Below are 24,797 nucleotides of genomic sequence, written 5' to 3' on the forward strand. Positions count from 1 at the left end.
AAGAGAGCTAAGTAAATTACCTAAAAGGAATTTTGTTTTATTTGAAAACCACTCCCACTATGCTCAGGGATCATTACTGCCAGTGCCTGCGGAATCATGTGGGTGCCTGGGATCCAACCTGGGTCAGACAGGTACAAGGCAAGAGGCTTTACCCTCTCTACTATCTCTCTGGCATACTTAAGGAGAATTTTAAGCAACTATTTAATAATGATCACTGCAATGACATTAATAGAAGAGAATTTGAGAAAGAGAGAAAATGCAAACAAAAATTATAGAACAGGACTGAGTACAGTTGCTGAAATAAATACATAACCGGTGAGCTCAACAGAAGAATAAAAAAAGCCAAAGATGACTTGGTCAGATTAAACATAAGTGGGACCAGAAAGATAGTATAATAACTATCAGAGTTTCATTGGCATTTTTCAGGGAAGCAGAATACAAACACTATTGACATTTTTATGAAATTACAAAAGACCCTAAATAAAACAAAGAACAATGTCTCATCACTGCACATCTGAAATGACAACTTTTACTTTATCTTTCAGTAAATACTGTTATTTATCTTTTTTGTGATGTGCATATGTAATAATAATATAACTTTATTTTTAAAATAATATCTATATCATTTAATATTGGTAATTATATATATCATTCATATATATCATTTATATAGACTCATATATGAAAAAATATGTGTGAATCTATATATGTGTGTATATATTTATGTCACATTATATATTATTCATATGTAAAGCAATATTATACATATCGTTCTCTTTCTACAATACAGAATAATATATATCATTCTATGGTGCATACATACACATATTCTGAATGATATATTATCCATTATATTCCTACAATATAGTATTAATCATACATGGAAATTCCTTTCCTTTTTACAGATCATACCAAATCTAAATGCTGCCCCAAAAGTCAGTTATATAATTGTGATATAGAAGGCCCCCACTTTTGCCATTGCAAACAAAATAACAGATGTCGTTTAAGGTAATCTGATAGGCAATTCTCCCCACAAATACTGCATCAATAATACTCACTACAGTATCACTAACATAAAATGTGACAAGATTTATAAAATACCATATAATGTTACTAAATTGAAGTGTCAAAACACCTCTAGTAGTTAAGATTCTTGCTATCTTGGCCACTTAATATGAAATTTAACAATTAAATTTATGAAATAACATGTTTTTAGCAAGATAATATAATCAAAATCTTGGCTGGCTTCTCTTACCTTGAGCATCTCTATCAAATAATTTTTAAGATTTAGGTTAAATATGACAATAACTAAATAACTTAATTTCAGTGACCCATATATATTTTAACAATGCTAAATACAATATAGTCATTGAAATATATATTTCATCAAAATTTTGCAGTTAAAAATAGCAAATCACCTCTAAACTTCATAGTTTCTTAGGTCAAAGGCAAATATTTCCTTAATTTGTTTAGAGAATTTTGTTATGATAAACAGATTCTTACTTCAAGAATCAAATTCAATGTCCAGCCCTTAAAGTTATAAACTTTTATAATGAAAACAAACTGAAATAAGATGAAAAACAAATTTACTATTATTATTAAAAGAGTTATTTGTGAATGTGTCAAATTTAAAACCATTCTTAAGACTTGCAAACAATAAAATTTAATGTTCTTTCTAGGGGGGTTGAACTAGTTAAAAACAACAGAAAAAAATAAATTTTCCAAAATTTAGTTGAATAATTTATTATTTGCTTGCTGGGTGATTATGAATAAAGAATCTGTATATAGAATTCTCTCTTTCCCTCTCCCTCCCCCCTCACTCTTTTTCTCTTCTTTTCTCTTTTTCTTCTGCACCCTTCCTTTTTCCTCCCTTCTCCACCTCTCACCTTCCTCTTCCCCTCTTCCCATCTTCCCCCTTTCCTTTCATCCTCTCCTCAAAATTCTCCTTCTCCATTGGTCCCTCTAGCATTCTCTGTGAAAGCATTAAGCCACCCTGGGTGAGAATCCATGGTAATACATTGATAAAGTGACCTGCTGTCTTGAGCTCAGCATGCTGATGCTATAAGGGTAATATTCCTTGTGTTTACCCACTGATGAGCCCACTCATAAACAAGAAGACTGCACTTACCGAGCTGGGGCTGGAATGCCGCCTAACTTTAGGGGACTCTTTGCCTGTGGAGGAGGTCTTGAAGTTAATGCAGGCATTGTTCTCAGAATGAACCCTCTTGACTTGATTAGTTGGTTTCTCAAACGGGTCAAAAGTGCTCTGGGTCCTCTGAACCCTGACTTTTTTATCCTCAGGAATTGTGTCCAGGGGTTTGATCACTGAGTCCATTCCCTGGCAGTTCCGTGTAGACATCTTTGTGACACATATCTGGGGAAGAGGAAAGAAATTAAACTCAAAACTCTTCAGTGAAACTTGAGCAACAGTAAACAAGATATTTCATTATTCTATAAAACATACCCATTTCTAATTTCAGTATGCAACAAAAAGGTCAAGCTTTTAAAAACTACACCAGCTTAAGTAAAAACATGGAAACTTCTTCAAAATCATTCTTCTGATACCTGCTTAGGGCTGACATTGAAAATATTATCCCAAAATTGGAAAAACTAAGGCTTAGGCTATTAAGGAGGTTCTTGAATACCATCACATCATAGCACTAACTAAAAGTGGGATTATTTCTGAACTACTAATAATTAATTCATCAGGGTATCTTAAAGACAGTTGCCTAAATAAAAAAACAAAAAAAATCAGCTGGACTAAGTCAGATGGCTATTTTAACTGATGGATCATCATGGAAGCAGTTAATAGCTAGAGAAAATGACGGTGTCCCTCATTGTGTTTTTGATTGAATATATATGAAATTTTATGTGGTACATATATCCTAAATATTAACACTTTTACTTTATCCCAAATTGTAGTGGAGTATAGAGAAAAGCTAATGAGAACAGGAGAAATAGTGCAAAAGTCTAGAGCACATGTCTTACACACCAGAAGTACCAAATTCACACCAGCACCACAAAGTTCCCCCACATTATTAGGGGTGGCAGAAGCACTGTTGGTCTGAGCAGCATCAAATCTCTGGGCCTGACAACTAAATTCTTAGGCTGACCTACAAGCTAAATATTGTCAGGAGTGTCCCCAGACTACACTAATGATTAAAAATGTCAAAAACTTTAAAATGTAATACCCATATTTTAATGTACAAAAATGAATACAGAGAAAAATCATTACATAACATTTCAAATTTTTGTTTACATTATTCCTCTAGATTCCCTATTCCCTTTTCAATATCTCTGCATAGCCTAACTCCATTTCATTCTAGTCTTTCTGACTTCATGCCTTGTTTTCCACTTTTTAACCTAGCCCTGTTGTTTTCCCAAACCCTAGAGACTTTGCTGTTCTTACTAAAGAACTTTGTGCTCCCGAGGACATCTTCAGCAATTAAGAAGCATAAACCCTACAAACAACTCGTGGTTTGGGCAAGACCTCGGGGCTAACTTGCACCCTGCGGTCTACTATTTAATCAAGAAATTTGCACTATCTTAACAAACGATACTGTATTGAATAAAACCATTTGACTTTTTCCGATATTTATGGAAAAATATATGGAGACAGTTTTTAAATATGGACCCCCCAGAAGTGTTACTTTCAAGTAAAACTTTGTAGCACAACTACAGGTAAGGGGGAGTCGGGGGAGGGGATTAGCAAAGACCAAATATCAAATTTTGACATGAGAACAAAGAAAAGAAGAGTTATAAAGATATCATCAAAACTTAAAAAAAAAAAACTTGAGAACTGAAGAAAGTACAGCACGTATGGTACTTTCCTTGCACACAACTGACAATGGTTCAATCCCTGGCACCCGATATGGTCCCCTAAGCAAGGCCAAGAGTGAACCCTAAGTACAGCTGGGTGTGGTCTCAAAAAATACAAAATAAATTTAAAAAATTAAATTAAAAAAAATAGCTTTAGTGGTCTAGAGAGATAGTACAGCAGGCAGAGTGCTTGCACTGGATGTAGCCAACCTGAGTTCAATTCCCAGCACGCTACATGGGTCCTCTGAGCCCTGCTGGGAGTGATCACTGCGTACAGAGAGCCAGAAGTAAACCCCGAGCACAGGTAGGTGTGATCCCAAAAAGTAAACACACACAAAAAGGGACTTCATTTTCAATAAGTTCATGAAATCATCTTAATATCTGGGTTTTCTGCTTGTGTCAACACATCGAGTATAAGTGTGTCTGTGTGTGTGCGTGTGTGTGTGCATGTTTGTGTGTGTATATTTAAAAATCACTGAAAATACATATTTGAGAAAACAGAATTATTTTCCATTGGAGATTTTTTTATTTTTTGGACTGGAGCGATAGCACAGCAGGTAAGGCGTTTGCCTTGCATGTGGCCGACCCGGGTTCAATTTCTCCATCCCTCTCGGAGAGCCCAGCAAGCTATCAAGAGTATCCTGCCCACAGGGCAGAGCCTGACAAGCTACCCGTGGCATATTCGACATGCCAAAAACAGTAATAAAAAGTCTCATAATGGAGAAGTTACTGGTGCCCGCTCGAGCAAATCGATGAACAACTGGACAACAGTGCTACAGTGCATGAAATTATATATACCACAATTATTTTGTTTATAGCCCTCATGCTATCAGGTCAAGCAAAAATAAGAATGAAAATATTATTTTTAATTTTAGGAAGCAAAATTACTCCAAAATCATGATAACGTTTTGAGTCTACACAAGTGAGGAGAATAAATTATTATACAATCTATTGCAAACAGCTATGTACCACCTATCGACATGTAAATCAGCATCAGGTACTTAGAGCTAACTCTAACTAGGTGTGCAGAAAATGCTACTATACAGATTTGCATAAGTATATACAATTAATTTTCCTAACAACACATTCCCCAGAATATATGTGTCATCCAATGACATGTCATTATAAAGTCCTATCACCTTCCTCCACCTTACATGAAGGGTTCTATGTTAATACGTTTGCTGTGAGGTAGTTTGTCATTTAATGAATCCAAATATGGCAAACTTCTCCATTGTAAAAATCAGGGCTAACTAAGCACTTGTGGAAAACCAGCTTCTCTAAAGTGTTCTATCACTAAAACAGACACATAGCAATCTTCTAATTCTAAAGAAGGGAAAGAATTTAAATTATATTATTTGAATTTAAAATGTTTTGCAAAAACATTGTTATATTCTTAATATTTACATGTAAATTTTGTTGTCCACTAGCAAATGACAAAATACAAGTAGGAAACAATCATTAAACTAAAGTAGACTTCTTGGTAACAGTTTACTTGTATGAAAACATGCCTTATTACATTCACAAACATATGTCTTGCTAATTAATTCCTAGTTTATATGATAATTTTTAACTCTATCAATATGCCCACAGAGGTTTGCAGAGAGCTTCTTTTTCCATGCAGACCACATATTTGAGACCAGTACCTCCTTATCCCTGGCAGGGAAGCATGATGTCTACCCTTTAAACCACTTTACCTACAGTCACCTCACTCAGAAACAGCCAAATAGCAGAGCTCCACAGGCACTGAATTAATGAATCAGATTTAAGAAATCCCACTTCAATAAGAAATTTCCATACTCTCTACCTACAATAGGGCTAAAACTCTCAAACATTTATTACCCAAAAGCTGATGTCAAAAGCAAACTAGCAGGCTTGAAACAAAATTAATAAATATATATATGCATGAAAGGTTTACAACAAAAGACAGAAAAATTTTAGCTAATGGCTCATTGTGATGTGGAGACTTTGAAAATAAAATCCCCATATCCCTCACCTTTACTAATCCCTTCCCCTTAGAGTGTAAGTATAATGAGCTATCACACCATTTGATATAACAAATAGGAAGCTATCCTGGATGGATGAATCTAATCAGGCAATCCCTTTAAAAAAGAGAGAGAGAGAGAGAGAGAGAGAGAGAGAGAGAGAGAGAGAGAGCTTTTTTTTCTGGTTAACTTCGTAAAAGAGAAGTGTGAGCTGGCTATCTGGAAGAAAGCAAACTGTTCATGTTGTGAACTGAAGTGCAGGCAAAAATGAGGCATAAAGTGTGGGTGGTTTTTAAGATCTGACAGTTGTCAGTGGATGAGGCATAGCAGGAAAATGGAGTCCACAAACCAACAACACACAAACACACAAAAACAGTTCTCTTACAACAGAAAGAGTTCTGTTAATAACTAGTAAGCTTATAAGAGGTTTCTAAACCCCAAGTGAGAACCACAAACTAGGCAACTGCCTTTATTTTAGCCTAGTGTGACATACACAGAGACACCAGCCATGTTGCATCTTGTTTTCTAACCTCCTGACAAGGAGAAAACAAGCTAGTTAGTTTGTAGTAATGCATTACATTGCAATAGAAAACTAATAGTTATGTTACTGAAACTGCTTGAAGGTCTTTGAAATTTGAGCAGAATTATCTTAGGAACATGTGACTGGTAACACTTTCCGAATTTGATACACTGTATTAGATCCAAGAGAAAATAAAATTACTATGACTATATCGGTAACTGACCATACAATAAGAGTTTCTGCAAGATTTAAGCCCCTTCACAATATAAAAACAATTAACAAGTTCTCCACACACTTGGGTTTATATACAACTTATTTTGGCATAACCCAGGGTGTGGGAGAATAATACTTGCATTGGTGCCTTGCTCTGTGTGTGCATGTCCACCCAGGAAAGTAATCTATACCTGAGTTTTCCACAAGGGCAAAGTGACTGCTCTGGAGCCAATTCAAGTTTCCAATATTTGGGGTAAACAACTTACATGTGATCTCGCCACCTCTATTAATCATGAGGACTAAAGAAAGCAGAATACAGGCCCTAGAGAAGAGCATGGAAGGACTGGCCTCACAGACCAAATGAGCTAGCCAGTCAGACCCCAAAGAGAAAAGCCAGGAGTTAAATCTAGAAAAGGGGACAGGCAAGTTGAAGACAGCCTTGTTCTAGGGAATTTCTATTTCCCCTAGAAAGCTGTCCTGTCTGGCAGCTTGTAGAATAGAATGGTGAAAGATCCCAGGTCCATGAACACAGAGCTAAGCCAACTGGCAGGTGAGAGTTCTACACACTGGTGTTGCTCCCTAGGGTTCATGTCTTCATTTGAACCTTTTAATCAATCTGCCAGCAATCTAATTTCTTTGTTTGGGGGCTATACCTGGCCAGTATTCAGGGCATCCATCTGTGCTCATGGCGAGGCTCAAGGAACCATATGGTCTGCCGGGGATCGAACCCAGGTCGGTTGCTTGCAAAGCAAGCACCCTGCCCACTGTACTATCCCTCCAGCCCTCTGTCAGCAATGTAAATCAAATAGATCCTCATCTCTAATAAAATATTTTCAAAGTTCTTATGGTCTGCGCAGCAGAAAGTCGTGGCGACTTATACTATAACCATATACTATAACAAATGTAGTAGGGGAGGTGGCAAAATGGACTTAATCAGTTCCCATTCTTGGATCTGTTCTACTCCTTCGCTGCAGAATAAAAAAGGTGGGGGGACATCTTGAGACATAATGAGATTTCAGTTTGCAGATCTGGAAGCAGAGAATAGCCATGAAATTATCTAGCTGTTACCAAAAAATCAGGATCCTTAAGAAAGATGTCATACATTGTCATCATCATCATCCCGTTGATCATAGATTTTCTCAAGCAGTCTCAGTACTGTCTCCATTCGTCCCAGCCCTGAGATTTTAGAAACCACTCTTTACTCGTCCCAAGGGTGCCGCATTGGAGGATCTTTCAGGGTCAGGGGAATGAGACACATCATTGTTACTAGTTTTAGCATATGAATACGCCACAGTGAGCTTGCCAGGCTCTCCCATGTGGGCAGGAAACTCTCAGTAGTTTGCCAGGTTCTCCAAGGCTATAAGATGTCACGCTTCCGAGAGCTTAGTTTTATAGTATCTGGATGTTGGCCATTGATGGGATTACACAGCGCTGGGCACAGTTTCTGGGTGTGACCACCTAACTACTGGAAAATGGGGGATCCGGGTGGAAGAGGCCCAGTCCTGATCCAAGTAGGCTTGGAGATCTCAGTCCTGGGTCCCACACAACTGGGTTCCTCTGACGGTTCCTTCATGCGTGAGATGATTTGTAACATGATAATATTGCAGGTATGTAAATTGTGCACTTTCTGGATGTTAAGTGGACGGTATAAATGGGGAATCACAGGAGGGGATCCATCCTGCTATCCAGGTTTATTCTCAGATCAAGTAAAGGATAGTGCATATATGAAAGTCAAAAGAACGCTTCCACTGAACACAGCCATACCCTATAAAGACATCATATGGCATAGTCTGAACACTAGGAATGTGTGTGTATATATATATACATATGTATGTATATATATACACATATACATACATACATTTGTATGTATGTATATGTGTATATGTAGTATATATATGCATATATACTATAGTACTGTAGCACTCTCATCCTGTTGTTCATCGATTTGCTTGAGCGGGCACCAGTAAGGTCTCCATTTTGAGACTTGTTGTTACTGTTACAATGTCATAAAAAATTAAAAGGCAAAATAATCTGCCAAATTATTTGAAAATCAAAAGGAAAATAAGTTATAGTCAAATGGCACAGTTATCAAGAGAATATGAGTTCATTATGCTTTCAAGAGGTAAAAATTAATAAAAGGGAAAATGGAAATTAATATAATTGAATATGGTTGGTTTTAACATGGAAATATGAGAAAGCCAAGTGGTGATAGAAAAGGTCAGAACTGTACCAAGAACCGCAGTTATTGATCAAATCCTGTAGAAAGAGGCCTAAGCAACACAAGTGAAAGGAGCAAAAACATGAGTTATTCCAATAACAGAACTAAGCCAGTACAGCACAGTAAAAAACTCGATAGTACATGATGTCACCTAAGCACTATTTTATCAAATAAAAATTTTTATCAAATAAATATTTTATGTATTTATTATATCTTATTTGTTACAACGCGGCCGTGCGACATCTAATACCTAGTTCTCCCTCTTAGAGAATCTGACAGGCTACTGAGAGTCTATTGTCCACTTGGAAGAGCCTGGCAAACTCCCCATGGCGTATTCCTACCAAAAATACAGTAACAGATATATATATACCTCTCAGAGAGCCCAGCAAGATACCTAGAGTATCCCGCCTGCACAGCAGAGCCTGGCAAGCTACCTGTGGCATATTCGATATGCCAAAAACCGTAACAATAGGTCTCATTCTCCTGACCCTGTAAGAGCCTCCAAACGTTAGGAACGATGAGTAAGGAGAGGCTGGCTAAAATCTCAGGGCTGAGTGTAATAGAGACATTACTGATGCCGGCTCGTGTAAATTGAAGAACAATGGGATGACAGTGAGACAGTGATATTTTATTTATTTATTTATTTATTTAATTTATTTATTATATATTATATTTTATTGGTATTTTATTTATATATTTATATTTTATTTATATTTATATTTTTATTTTATTATATATAAGCAAATATTTACTTAAACACAAATAAATATAAACTTAAATATAAGTAAACATTTATATTTATTATACTTTAAATCTAATAGTCATGTTTATAATATTTATATATTTGAATATATTGTGTTTATATATAATATTTATTATATTTTAATATATAAATAAATATAAATATTTTATCAAAACTTACATAAAACCAATGTGGGGGTGGGGGGTGCAAGAAGAGAATAAGCTAAATATCAACAACCGAAAAGTTTAATACAACAAAGCTGCTAAGCAGTGACTCACATCAAAATCACTTTAGCAACCAAATAACCCAATTACCAACATCTCAAATCCTGCCATCTTGGCTACTTTTGAAATTAATTAACTGTCATCCCGTTGCTCATCGATTTGTTCGAGCGGGCACCAGTAACGTCTCTCATTGAGAGACTTATTATTACTGTTTTTGGCATATCCAATACACACGGGTAGCTTGCCAGGCTCTGCCGCGCCGGCTCCATACTCTCGGTAGCTTGCCGGGCTCTCCAAGAGGGGCAGAGGAATTGAACTCGGGTCCGCTGCGTGAAAGGCGAACGCCTAACCGCTGTGCTATCGCTCCAGCCCAATTATTAAAAATTATACAACCTCAAACAGATTACAAAATATTACTGAAACCCCTGGGTGGAATGATTTAAACAAGTAAATATGCAACACAAAAAAGGCATATCCATGTCTTTCTTATGGTGTCTTAAGTACTCTGATGCAGTCACAGTAAATGAGTATTTGATATGAGGATTATAGGTGAGTCATCGATATTAAAATAAAGACAAATTGGTTTCCAAATTACATGGAGTGTGTGTATGTTTAATTTAAGACTGAAATCACTTGGTCAAGTACGATGAGGCACAGAAGATACGGTGTACACCGACAGCTTTCACTGCCCACTAGACAGTTTGTCAGTGCCATGAACAAAAGGCACAAGTCACAGACTTTCTACAAAGCAACCGATACATACATTGTCTAAGAATCATCTGAAAAATTACCTTGGCATAGAAATCTCTGTTGATTCAATTTTACTCACTCATAAGACCAGGGGCATAGCTCAATGGGAAGATAGTTCTGCGTGTGAGAGTGTTGATTTCAATCACCAGCATGGCATGGTTTCCCCAAACTGGGGGGCATCCCCAAGCAATGTCAGGTGTGGTCCAAAATCAGTAACAATAAAAAATTTCACCTGCTCAGACTAATCCTTTGTTAAATGGTGTAGGGTCTTGGGCACTTCAGTGATGGTGAATTGCTGTGACTGTGTACATCAAAATCGTAATTCTTAATATTGTAACCATGCTACCTAAACTAGCAGTAAACAAAGTAGAAAGGAAAAAGAGAAGTCATATCAGTGATTATGTATATTTAGTCTATTCCAACATTTTGCATATTCTGTATTACAATTATTCTTTTAATGATACTTTAGTCTCAACAACATAATTGTCTCATCCAAAGAGCAACGACTCTGTTCATTCTAGAACCCTCAAGAGTTCCTTTACCTTCAAATCTCTCTAGTTGAAGGTTGTAGAAAAAGTTTTGATCATACTAATTTATGAAAACTTAGAGAATTCCATAAATTTGAAGTCATTTTTTCATAGCGCCTACAGAAAGCACCTTTGGTACCTCTGCCCAATCACAGGTAATCACAGTTAACATGTACCACCAGCACTGTCTAAAAACAATACGCAGTGCAACACTAATGAGAATTAACATTTTCCCCCCTCTGACTGCATTTTTTCACACTTCCTTGTTCTAGTTAGAAACTGAAGCGACAAAATCAACAAAATAAGGATGTCTTATGGTACTTAATTTTAAAAAAATCATCACAAATACCAAAATAAACTTCTTTTATTTTAGTAACTCCTATTTATTTTTTCCAGTAAATTCACTAGAATCTGAAATCTCAAACAATATTAGTGATGCAGCTTGAATCAGTTCTTCTGTTCACGCAACATTCACCGGGGGGTTGTATATATGATGATGCCCTCAAATCTCAGTTCAAATCTCAGTTAAAACAGAAAATCGTTAAAAATTTAGGAAGGGAGACTCGAAAGTCACCATGTGACACAAAATTTTAGCTGGACCACAGAAAATTCAGACAACTGTCTACCAACCTCACAGCAGTAGATTTTAAAAAGCACAACTTAATTCAGTTAAGGCTGGCATTCATTTCAAGTGAATTCATTCAGGCTGAAAATTGTCCCTTTGAATCAAGCATTTCCTGGTGAAATGCATTTTACTGAATTCAGAGCTTGAACACCTCTATTTCACACTCGGGGTAAAGGCAGACACTAGAAAAAGAATTAGTTTAAAACTCTCACAGCACATATGCCTCATGCATCAGGCAACTGCTAAGTCATGATCTTTTGACATTCATGTAAGGAATATCTATTGTAGGTCTAATGCAAAACTGAAATGAGCAAAAATCTTGACATTCAAAAAATCTGTTTGTTTTTTCCTATTTCATTATTCTATGTAGGTATGATGGTTTTCTCCTGCTCAATATCTTCTCTCAAAATCTAATCTCAATAAAAAAGAAAATGAAGTCACCATTTAGAAGTTTGTTGGGTTTTGTTGGGGGGAGGGCAGGGTTGGTTTTGGTTTGGGGCTTACTTCTGGTTCTGCACTCAGGGATCACTCCTGGCGGCTGGCTTATAGGAAGCTAGGGCTCAAACCCAAGTCAGTCACCTAAAAGGCAAGTACCTAACCCACTGTACTATCAGTCTGATTTACAAGTTTTTGAACGCTTAAATCAGTCTCTGTCTCTGTCTCTGTCTCTGTCTCTGTCTCTGTCTCTCTCTCTCTCTCTCTCTCTCTCTCTCATTTGAAATATAAACACTATAGGACTCTATCTCATATAGTGAAAGGAATAACAACTATCACAAGATGAGGGGTATGTTAACATTAGACTGTTGGAAATAATACCACTAGAATCAGAACCCAAGGCTGAGCCCTTGGTCTCTGGCCAAAACTGTAAGTTGTGTATGTACATATACGCAGAGTTGGCAATTTTACTGCTGGTACAAAGATACAGGATTTTATCTAAATATGTAAAGCAGAACATGTATGTGTTTGTTTTTACTTACAACTGTTTTCTCAGGACCAAGATTTTGTCAAAAATCATCTTCAGAACATTAGCAACTATGCAAGCATGTCTGTTTCCTTGGTAAGTCAGAACTAAGTGACTTAGAGCGAGTTCCTTCAACTTTCCGAGTCTCAAAAGTTGACCGCATATTGTGTAACAGCTAGAGTAAACAGCTCTGAAGATTTTTCACAGCCCAAACATTTTTTTATTAACTTCAGGCAGCCACTTACAACTGGCAAATTATTTTAAAATATCATCAGATAAGGCCAGACACATAAATTCACTTCTGCATGCTTTCTGAGACATTAACTTTCGCTGAGGATGTTAGGTTGGAAAGGAAACGGCTGGGTTCACTCCCTGCTCACTTCTGAAAGCTCCAGTGTCTGAGAGCCTTCCTGAACTCTAAAATCCTGGCGCTGATTCTCAGTGACGGAGACATCGGCATTTTGGCCGAGGAAAAAGATCTGAGCAGCATAGTGCAGTCACATTGTCGGAAGTTTGGCAGTCCAGGTTCTGTCTTCAATACTGTTGGTCATGCCCCTTTGTCACTCACAGTCCAAACTTCCCAACTAAGAACAGTGAGAAGAAGAAATCTATCTAATTTTATACAATAGAATACTAAACACTTTAACATTAAATGAAATGGAGATACCTGATACAACAGGCATGAACCTAAAGAAAATATATTAAGTAAAATAAAGCAGGTATTTGAAACTCTAGTATGAAAACTTTGTAAAACCTGATTGTTTAATAAAATATTTATCAGGGAGATGCAAATCAAAACAACAATGAATATCATCTCACACCACAGAGACTGGCACACATTCAAAAGAACAAAAGCAACCAGTGCTGGCGTGGATGTAAGAAAAAAGGGATGCTCCTTCACTGTTGGTGGGAATGCCGACTGGTCCAGCCTTTCTGGAAAACAATATGGACAGTCTTTCAAAAACTAGAAATTGATCTTCCATATGACCCCGCAATACCACTTCTGGCAATATATCCCAAGAATGCAAAAGAGCACAGTAGAAATGACATCTGTACCTATATGTTCATTGCAGCACTGTTCACAATAGCCAAAAATCTGGAACAACCCAAGTGCCCTTGAACAGATGACCGGTTAAAGAAACTTTGGTACATCTACACAATGGAATACTATGCAGCTGTTAGGAGAGATGAAGTCATGAAATTTATAAGTGGATAGCCATGGAGAGTATCATGCTAAGTAAAATGAGTCAGAAAGAGAGGGACAGACATAGAAGGACTGCACTCATTTGTGGAGTGTAGGGTAGCATCACATGAGGCTGACACCCAAGGATGGTAGATACAAGGGCCAGGGGGATTGCCCCATAGCTGGAAGACTGCTTCATGAGCAGAGGGGAGAAGGCAGATGGAATAGAGAAGGGATCACTAAGAAAATGATGGCTGGAGGAACCAGTTGGGATGGGAGATGCATGCCGAAAGTAGATAATGGACCAAACACGATAACCTCTCAGTGTGTGTGTTGCAAGCTATAATGCCCAAAAGTAGAGAGAGAGTATGGGGAATATTTTCTGCCACAGAGACAGGGGGAGGGTGGGAAAAGGGGGGTATACCCAGGATATTGGTGGTGGGGAATGTGCACTAGTGGAGGGATGGGTGTTTGATCATTGTGAAATTGTAACCCAAACATGAAAGCTTGTAACTATCTCATAGTGATTCAATAAAATTTAAATTTTTCTTAAAATAATAATAAAATAATAAAACCTGATGCTTTAATAAAATATTCAGCATTTAAATTTATTAAATAATTAATAAAATAAAAATAACCCAGATATAAATGACCATATACTATAAAACCCCATGTACTAAATACTCATAAAAATAAAATTTATTAAAAAAGATTAATATTTGTCTAGGGACAGAAGTAGAAATACAATTTTTTACTTTGACTGTGGCTGCAATAGCCATTATATATCTATAAGTGTCGTACTGTACACTTAATGAATGTTATTATGTCATGTGATTTATGGGTAAAAATTTCTTTAAATCTGAATATTAAAATAGAGAAAAATTTTAAAAATTAGTCCTAACATACTCCATAACAATGAGGATGAGGCAACTTCTGAGCAGAGATCTTTTCCAGTCAATGAAAAGGCTTTTTAATCAGCCGTTTTAACTCACCAGAATTCAATGTCTATTATTGCAATTTAATTTTAAAATGCTTATTTTTCTACTGACTGTTTTCTTAGGGGTATGACCTAATTTCACTGAAATCTGAATCCATTGGCCAATGGCCACAGTTAAATGGAGAACTCTTACGGACATAGCATTCCTAAATGTTGCTTCATTGACTATAGTTCTGCTAAATTCCTAACTAGGCTTCAATGCTTACCTAAATCTAAATCTATAATAAAATGTTTAGGTAGTATTCCTAGCACATTAAATGTATAGTGTAAAATTAATTCACTCAGGGGCTGGAGCGATAGCATAGCGGGTAGGGCGTTTGCCTTGCACGCGGCCAACCCGGGTTCAAATCCCAGCATCCCATATGGTCCCCTGAGCACCACCAGGAGTAATTCCTGAGTGCAAAGCCAGGAGTAACCCCTGTGCATCGCCGGGTGTGACCCAAAAAGAAAAAAAAATTAATTCACTCAGTCAATTTTCATTCTGTCACAATTATACAGTTAATTTGAATATAAGAAGTGGTAGTGTTTACATGCAAAAAAATGGGCGTAGACCTTGACCTGACACCATGCACAAAAGTCAGATCAAAATGGATTAAAGACCTCAACATTAGACCACAAACCATAAGGTACATTGAAGACAAGGTCGGCGAAACCCTCCACGATATTGAAGATAAAGGTATCTTCAAAGGTGACACAGAACTAAGCAATCTAGTAAAAACAGAGATCAACAAATGGGACTACATTAAACTAAAAAGCTTCTGCACTGCAAAAGATACAGTGACCAGAATCCAAAGACTATCCAGAGAATGGGAAAGGATATTTACACAATACCCATCAGATAAGGGGTTGATATCAATGGTATATAAAGCACTGGTTGAACTCTACAAGAAGAAAACATCCAACCCCATCAAAAAATGGGGCGAAGAAATGAACAGAAACTTTACCAAAGAAGAAATACGAATGGCCAAAAGGCACATGCAAAAGTGCTCTACATCACTAATCATCAGAGAGATGCAGATCAAAACAACCACAAGATACCACCTCACACCACAGAGACTAGCGCACATCCAAAAGAACAAAAGCAACCGCTGTTGGAGAGGATGTGGCGAGAAAGGGACCCTTCTACACTGCTGGTGGGAATGCCGACTGGTTCAGCCCTTCTGGAAAACAATATGGACGATTCTCAAAAAATTAGAAATTGAGCTCCCATTTGACCCAGCAATACCACTACTGGGAATATATCCCAGAGAGGCAAAAAAGTATAATCGAAATGGCATCTGCACATGTATGTTCATCGCAGCACTGTTTACAATAGCCAGAATCTGGAAAAAACCCGAATGCCCTAGAACGGATGACTGGTTGAGGAAACTTTGGTACATCTATACAATGGAATACTATGCAGGTGTTAGAAAAAAGGAGGTCACAAATTTTTTATTTAAGTGGATCGGCATGAAAAGTTTCATGCTAAGTGAAATGAGTCAGAAAGAGAGAGACAGACATAGAAAGATTGCACTCATCTATGACATATAGAATAACAGAGTGGGAGACTAACACCCAAGAATTGTAGAAACAACTACCAGGAGGTTGACTCCATGGCTAGGAGGCTGGCCTCACATTCTGGGGAAAGGGCAACTCAGAGAAGGGATCACCAACTATAATGTAGTCGAAGGCCATGTGGGAGAAGGGAGTTGCGGGCTGAATGAGGGCTAGAGACTGAGCACAGTGGCCACTCAACACCTTTATTGCAAACCACAATAGCTAATTAGAGGGAGAGAACAGAAGGGAATGCCCTGCCATAGTGACAGGGTGGGGTGGGGGGAGATGGGATTGGGGAGGATGGGAGGGATGCTGGGTTTACTGGTGGTGGAGTATGGGCACTGGTGAAGGGATGGGTTCCCGAACTTTGTATGGGGGAAGCATAAGCACAGATGTGTATAAATCCGTAACTGTACCCTCATGGTGATTCATTAATTAACAATAAATAAATTTATTTTTAAAAAAAAGAAGTGGTAGTGTTCATAGGCTAGAGAGATGCATATTTTACTGAGTCCTGGGTTTTTATTTCATCTATAATGTGATTATAAAATTGAAATAGTTTCAAACTATAAATTTGAAATCACTGCATCACTGTCATCCTGTTGCTCATCAATTTGCTCGAGCAGGCAACAGTAACGTCTCCATTGTGAGGCTTGTCGTTATACTGTTTTTGGCATATCGAGTATACCATGGGTAGCTTGCCAGGCTCTGCCATGCAGGTGAGATACTCATGGCAGCTTGCCGGGCTCTCCAAGAGGGGCAGAGGAATCGAACCCAGGTCGGCTGCGTGCAAGGCAAATGCCCTACCCACTGTGCTATCCCTCCAGCACATAAATTTTAAATACTCAGCATAAATACCATTACTATTACTATTTCTGACCTATGTGGGGTTTTCTGGATATAATAATCAGTGGGGGATCAGTACAGCATCTTGAATATTCCCTTAATATCTTGATGCTCTTGGACCAAAGAGCACTGACATTATCAGGTACTTCAAGGCTCTCCTCAGTCCCACTGTGTCAGGATCTGCATTTTAACAACATACCCATAAGATGTGCGTGCAGATGGAGTCTGAGGTACAGTACTCTAAACCATGTAACGGAATACCATTCTGCTGTAGCTGTCAAGTAAGGGATTGAGATTGTGAGAGTGAAGTCTTTTGGACAAAGTACTAAGACTTTGCTTCAGACTCTGGATACAATATGAGTGACAACTACTTCAACATTCTTTGGGTGATATTATTACTTAACTTTCTACAAAAAATCACAGAAATTACATGCGATTATTTGATGCAGTTTTGAATACTGAAATAAAATTTCCCAGGAAGGTAAGAAAAAATATTTCAATTGACCAAATTTTAAAAATTGAGGGGAAGGAGATTGAGCTATGCCCAGCAGGGCTCAGAGTTCTGGCTGAGTGCTCAGGGCTCAGTCCTGGGGACTGTATGAATTGTTGGAGATTAAACTGCAGTCAGCTGCATGAAAGACAAGTGCTCTACCCACTATACCATCTTTCAGAACCCCAATATATTTATTAATTAAAAAAGACATACTATCAGGGTTATGAACCGAAAAAAGTATATGTACATAAATAAATTATAACATAATATTTGACATTGTTTCCTGCACAGAAATGTGTGGGTTTATGTATTTCCAATACAAAAGCATTGTTTACCATTGACCACCATATTTGTTTTAAAAGTTACCACAAAATTATTCTAAGGAGAACTGAACCCAGGATCTTGCCATGCTCTTTATATTGCCAGAGCTTATTTGATAGCTTTAAAAAAATTATATGGAAGCAACTGCAGGCTCAAGAAATGAAATTTTAAAGCCAGAGACATAGTATAGCAGGTAGGGAATTGCCATGCATGCAACAGACACCAGTTAAATCCTCAGCCCACATATGGGCCCTCAAGCCTGCTAAGAGTGATCCCTGAGCATAAGTCATGACTAAGCCCTGAGCACTGCTATGTCTGGCCCCAAAGCTATCTATCTATCTATCTATCTATCTATCTATCTATCTATCTATCTATCTATCTATACACTATATATATGAAAATTTTAAGAAATTTATATTTGTGCAGACAATCGTGTACTCTAAAGAAAGTCTCCCCCTAGGGGAATATAAGAGGTACTTTGTCCACATGGCAAAAGTAAACATTTCTTGCCATAGATTGGACAAAACATGTGAACTCCTACTCCAAAATAAAAGGATACAATGATTCTGTGAAAGCCTTGGTAAGATGCCTTTTAATCACTGTTCCCACTAACGATTTACTAAAAGGAGGCTGGAGAGATAGTACAGTGGATAGGGCGTTTGACTTGCACATGACCAACGCTGACTGGGGTTTGATCCTCAGCATCCTATATGGTCTGCCAACCCTCACCAAAAATTACCCTGAGCACAGAACTAGAGATAAGTCCAGAGTACCACTGATTATGGCAAAAAAAATTTAAAAATTACCAAATAACCAAAGAAAGGTCAAGGGAAGAAAAAGGAAGAAAAATTTTTCTGCCTCCCACTTGACATCTAAAATTAAATGTTGATTAAAGTGCCATAATGGAACAAAGACAGACAGCAGTGTGGCACCCATATCATATGGACAAAAAGTACAAAGTAGTGGGAGGTAAAATATTAGAATTGATATCGATAGTCTTCCTGCTCCCATTTAGAGCCAGAGGGCTCAGAAATAAAGTAAATGAAATAAGAATCCTGCACATATTGATGAAGTAGCTTTATGAAGATTCCACAAAGCAAAAGCCTACTGCAACGTATAAAATTCCCAAAGCTGCAGTGGAAACTTGGAATATCCCCATTCACCAGGAAACAAGAATGGAGGTACGGAAAGTGGCTCACACTGCATGGCTAATTAGTTTCTTCACCAAGACATTCTTCCCTTAAGCTTTTATTCTAAAAAAGAAAAGGCATAATCTTTTCCCACTAGCACAGAATTTACAGGTCTAAATGTAGTTTTTTCATTTTATTGCTTTGGATTTTAATCTGGCTCTTACCCAAGAAGGGTATGAGAGGTTCTTCCAGAGGATCAAAAAAAAAGTGCAGGAGAGTAAAATAACCTGACAAGGGAAACTAGTGCAACTGTGCAATGACTATCACGTCAGAATTACTAGGAACAAACCATCAGGCTAAACTCAGGTTCATGGACACATGAAATCAATAAGGTGATTTAGGATGCTCTTTAAGTATACACATATATTTTGGTTTTAAGGACTATTTAAACATTTGAACCACCAGAAAACTGCCATCTGCCGCAAAGATTACAAAACATTGGTCCCGATACCTTCTAAATTCTATTGTTTCTTTTCTGAGTTCCACTACGCCACCAGTAGCTTCTTTGTACTATACCAGGAGAGTTCTTCCTTCATATTTATACTCTTGAAATACGTGCAGTTTACTCTTCTGTCCCCAGTGTGAGATAAAACAACCAGAATGCACAATAACATTAGAAATGGAAACGAAAAGAAGACACTACTCAAAGTACAGACTAGTCCATTAGGATCTGAATTTCTGTCCCCCGGTAACCATATGAACCACATTTAAAATTAAAGGTTATAAATATTTTTAAATTCCCTTCCTAAAGGAGAAATGAAATTGTGTATTACCTTCTTACTCTGAAACAGATGGCTATATAAATAAATACAATTAACCTCTCCTTGCCAACAATAGTCTTTTCAATAAAATGCAAATGCATTATTAAAGCTTATATAATAATTTAGTGATTAATTTCAAGAGTGATGTCACAAAGTTTAAAAGTTTAAAACTTTTATTCTAATAGAAATAAATCTCAATGCAAGCTGCACTGATAAATTTAGAAAAAAATAGAGCATCACTTGATACAGAACTGACTTTTGAAGCTCTTAAAAATCCTTAGAGACTCTCATATGGGTTACCAACCACATAGTGCTTATGAAGAGAAACACGGAACAATGAACCTTTGGGGAGAAAATGAAAGTGTCTTTCAATGCAGCTTTTACAACTGGCCCATCTATTGTAAAGCGCTCAAATTTCAGCAATAATAAATTGTGCAGAAATCCATTAATAATAAACTCCTCGCTGACTTCATGAGGACTGGGTTTTTATACCTTTCCGAGGACTGAGGAAAGTCAATAGTGAAACCTAACTGATATATCTAAGGTGAATAGAACAGAGCTGTGGGGAACACATTTCCTGCTGCTCTTCTGTCACCTGAAAACAAATGCCAGTGCTTCCTGGAGCATGTCACTGTCATCTTTGTAGTCTTAAAGAGATCTCCTTTAGTGGAGTAATAAGCCACTGGGGCAAATTTGTTTCAGCTGGAAACTCAAAGAGAAAAACTGTATTTCTGTAAGACATATATCCTTCCAAAACCTGCCAGATGATGAACAGAATACCAGAGCACTCTATCATATCTTTCTCTCACCCACTCAAACCCAGCAACGTTAAGATATTTTCATCAGTGCTCAATACTGAAGTAAACTGGAGATGGACCCTGTAGAAGGCGTATGCAAGTTGATAGAAAATATAAATGGAAACTAATCATTTCCAGACGATGGATGGTGACAATGATGTCAATGGCGATTGCTACACTCTTATGTAATAACTATTATCAAAAATGCTTAGTTTTTTCAGTACCTATAACAATCTTACAGGGTACTACTATTATCCTGGTTTTATAGGTAATTAAATCAAGCTACACAACAATTAAGTAATGCGCCGATGGTGACACAGGTTTATTTCAAGATTCTGACTGCAGAGCCTTCCTTACATGTACCAAGAGAACTGTCAACAAAGGGCAGATGTGATCTGCAACATTGTCTCACTTTTTCTTCTCCTACTTCAAAATCATGTTCAACTTCTGAGTAAAATGCAACTTCTCGAAGATTTTCCAACCTATCTTTCCCTCCTCCCACACCTTACTTCTACCACCCAAATTTAATATGCTTTTGACTAATTTTATTTTGAAGCAGTCTCAAAAAACAGTCTCAAAAAATAGTCAAGACAAAAAGCAAAGTAGAGGAACAGAAGAATCAGATCCATTAAGAGAGACGGGCTGGTTGGGAGGATAGGATTAGACACTGGTTTCAGATGGTATTAGACACTGATATATCCAATCTTCCTCTCAGTGGAAGTTCGCATCTTCTGATGAATGTCAAAGGCAAGAATATAAACTACTGACTGATTTACTGTAAGAATCACCAAATTGTTCCATAGCAAATAAAAAGAACAGATGTAGGTTTCTTAAAAATATCCCTTATGAGGAAACTATTTGGATTTAATATATACAATATATCAAAAACGAATTTAAAAACTGAAGTATTGTGCTCTATATTGTGCTATAGAGTACCAGTGCTCTATACTGATAAAGTAAAGCTTACTTTTTCCAACAGAAATGGCATCATGCTTATGCCTTCTTTCATTTCTCTCTTAACTCAGACAAGGGGTGCTTGGACTGAGTATCCATGAAACATAGCAGCAGGAAGTGAAAGCAGGCTTGCAGCAGGCATTCGGAGACTGATTAGAGCCTTACTCTCCCATAGGCTGAATAAATAATGATGAAGCAATTTAATTACACAACAGCTGAAGTATCTACCTGCTCTGAGTCTCCCATTCTTAAACAAGACCTCAATTTCATCAGGTTTCGTTTATAAGTTATATAAAGTAAGAAACTGGAAGCAGCATGGGTGAAACTCAAATGTTAAAAATGACAAAAGCTACTATTCTGTTTTCCATGGAATATCCACCTGATTATCGCAACTGACATAAGAATCTAAATATCTCATTCACCATTTACAAGGGTTGCTCAATTAGCAGCTTTTATAAAGAATCCATAATGTATGCATATACACATATATACATACACTTTCTCTCTATGCATTCCATTATTTTTAGATTTGGGTTCATACTCAGTAGTACACAGGGCTTTTCCCAGTTCAGTGCTCAGTGCTCACTGCCAGCAGTGTTCCGGGATCAAACTCCTGCCTCTAGAATGCAAACCATGTTCACTAGCCCTTTGTGCTATCTTCCCAGCCCCTTCAGTGCATTTGTGTTCCTTATTATTCATGCCCTTCACCAACACTTTGGTCTTTAGCCTCTCCAAATTAACTATCATGTCATCCATATGGGAATTTGATGTAGTCAAGTCATCTAAAGCGGGTGAGAGGGAAACTGCTAGGTTCTCCACATAAAAGCCAGAGCACATACTTAAAAGAAAACAGACTTCTATTTTCTTCTATAATATCAATGAATCTGAAAAACACGCTAAGAGGAAAGGGTCAGAAATAAAAGGACACATCATGTATGATTCCACTTGATATAAGGTACCCGGAGTGAGCAGTGCAAAGACATAGAAACTAGAACAGAAATTAACAGGGCTGAGGAAGAAAAATTGGAAGTTAATATTTAATAAGTATAGACTTTGTTTAGGATGAGAAAAGTTCTGGAGTGGATAGCAGGGATAGTTGTCAAAACACTACAAATGTACTTAATGCCAGCAATCCATACATTAAGAATACTTAAAAGAGTACATTTTATCTTTTGTATATTTTATTTTATTTATTTTAAAAAGAAACACTTGAAACAGATATCTCTTTCACAATTATGCAAAATTCAGAGGCAAGAGGGGTATGTATGCCCTAAATTTCTCTTTGGAATAGTTAAAAAGAAGACTTTAAGTTCCATGAGGACAGGAATAGATCTGTTTTTCTTAGTGTTTATTTCATACTCTCTTATGAAAGAAAGTCAGTAGACTTACTGTAAATGTTTGCTAAATAAGTAAATGGGGAAAAGAAAGCAGGATGAATTTTCTTCACTACAAAATATCCTAAAGATATCAAACTTAGGTGTCCAGTCGAAAGTAAATAGAGCATATTCCAGAGAATCACATGAACTCTACTACAGCTAAAATTCTTCAGAGAAGGGATTGGGTCTAATTCATCTATCCTTCCTTCCCAGTATGTCTCACAATGTCTTATGCATAACAGAGAACTAATGTTTAAGAATGTAAAATAAAAATCATACAACTATAAAATGAATCATATCACTGTTCTCAATTTCCCCTCTTTCAAAAAAATTCACTATTTTTTTGCTAACTATTTTTGTCAGAGGATGAAAAATAGACCTCTCAGCTTACACAAATAAAGTATAAATAGCCATAACACATTACTCTCAGGAAAAAATAATATTCTAAATTTTTTTAAGTTTTTGTAATTAAAAAAAGTCAACCGAAAGAGTTTACAGTTCATTTTAACTTTTCAGGAAATAGTCAAAATAAAAGAAAAATTTAAGTCTCGGGAAAAATATCTATATATCCATTCCCAAGAACCTTTATAATACATAGCTGAGCAAATATAGAGGCTTCTGTCAGGCTCTTCATCCCCTGAAAATTATAAAGAACCCAGACATGTTAACAAAATTTCTCTCAATTAGCCTATCAAGTAATCAGATATTCTTTCTTTAAAAATACTCTAAGATCACAGACAACTGACTTCTGAGCAACATGCTACAAAAAGGTACTTATGATTTTCAACTAGTATTCACTACCAACAACATTCTTTTTACATGAATTACTGAGTTAAGGTATAATGTTTTTAAAGCAAAAAAAAAGAAGATACTGGCATCCTCCTTAATATTCAACACCTGAATAATAAATGAATCATTATAAATCCACTGAAACCATATAATGGAGTATTCTACTCAAAACAATATTAAAACATGTCCTTCAACTTTAACTGCCTCCCCCAGTACTTTCTTGTCAATTAACAAAGGAAATAGGAACACAATCTCTACTAATGCAAGATGCACATTCCTATTTCCCAACGGTTATTCTCTTTATAAACAGGTAAGCATTATTTTGGAATAGCCTGTCTGCTCCCCCAGTCCTTCAAGAATGCAGGAGTTCTCCATTAGCATCCGAAACGCTAACAGTCCACTCTGAAGGCAAGCGCTTCAAGCAGAACTGCATGAAAGATTATCACCTTAGTACATGAAAGCATAACCACTCCAGGTGTAATGATGCAAATCGCCAGCACACTGACCTCTGCGAGGCAGCACACACTTAAAGCAGGTGCATTTCTGAGATCCAGAAGGGGAAGAGGCAGAATGAGCAGCAAGGAAGTCCCAGGTCCCTAATACATTAGAGATGTTTATTCCTCTCGGATCCAATCCAACTAATTCTTAGACATCAGTTTACCCAGGTAAAATAAAAAGTGGTCTCTCGTCCTTCACTGGCTTGACTCATAGGGCATTCAGCCAAGCAAAGCCAGGCAAAACAATCTGTGAGGTCTCTTTACGTTATAATAAATAAGACGAGTTGCCAAAGAAATAAGACTCAGCTATGGCAAAGAAGCAGAGTCGCTAAACCTTTTTCTCATCTTATTACCGCTACTGGTGTTTACAAACTACAGGCAGTAGCCTAAGGAGCCTCAAGAGACTCTCCCAGGAGTAGCCTCCTGTAAGATCCCAAATTTAACTATCCCCTTGATCAATCTGTGATGTTTTG

General features: G+C 37.1%; 1 protein-coding gene across 4 annotated transcripts in view; it reads right to left on the reverse strand.

Moving 5' to 3' along the window:
* CDK14 (cyclin dependent kinase 14) overlaps window positions 1-24,797 on the reverse strand; it is a 685,298-nt gene that overhangs the window by 518,546 nt on the left and 141,955 nt on the right. For 3 of the 4 annotated variants that reach the window (XM_012935646.2, XM_055125412.1, XM_055125542.1), the window contains one exon: window positions 2,129-2,374. In XM_012935646.2, the coding sequence (XP_012791100.1) occupies window positions 2,129-2,374 (246 nt within the window). Of the gene's footprint in view, window positions 1-2,128; window positions 2,375-24,333; window positions 24,665-24,797 lie in introns of those variants that run through there. The other variant, XM_055125479.1, reaches the window with a different exon arrangement.

Source organism: Sorex araneus, chromosome 1, assembly GCF_027595985.1.
Source record: "Sorex araneus isolate mSorAra2 chromosome 1, mSorAra2.pri, whole genome shotgun sequence".
Classification (NCBI taxonomy): domain Eukaryota; kingdom Metazoa; phylum Chordata; class Mammalia; order Eulipotyphla; family Soricidae; genus Sorex; species Sorex araneus.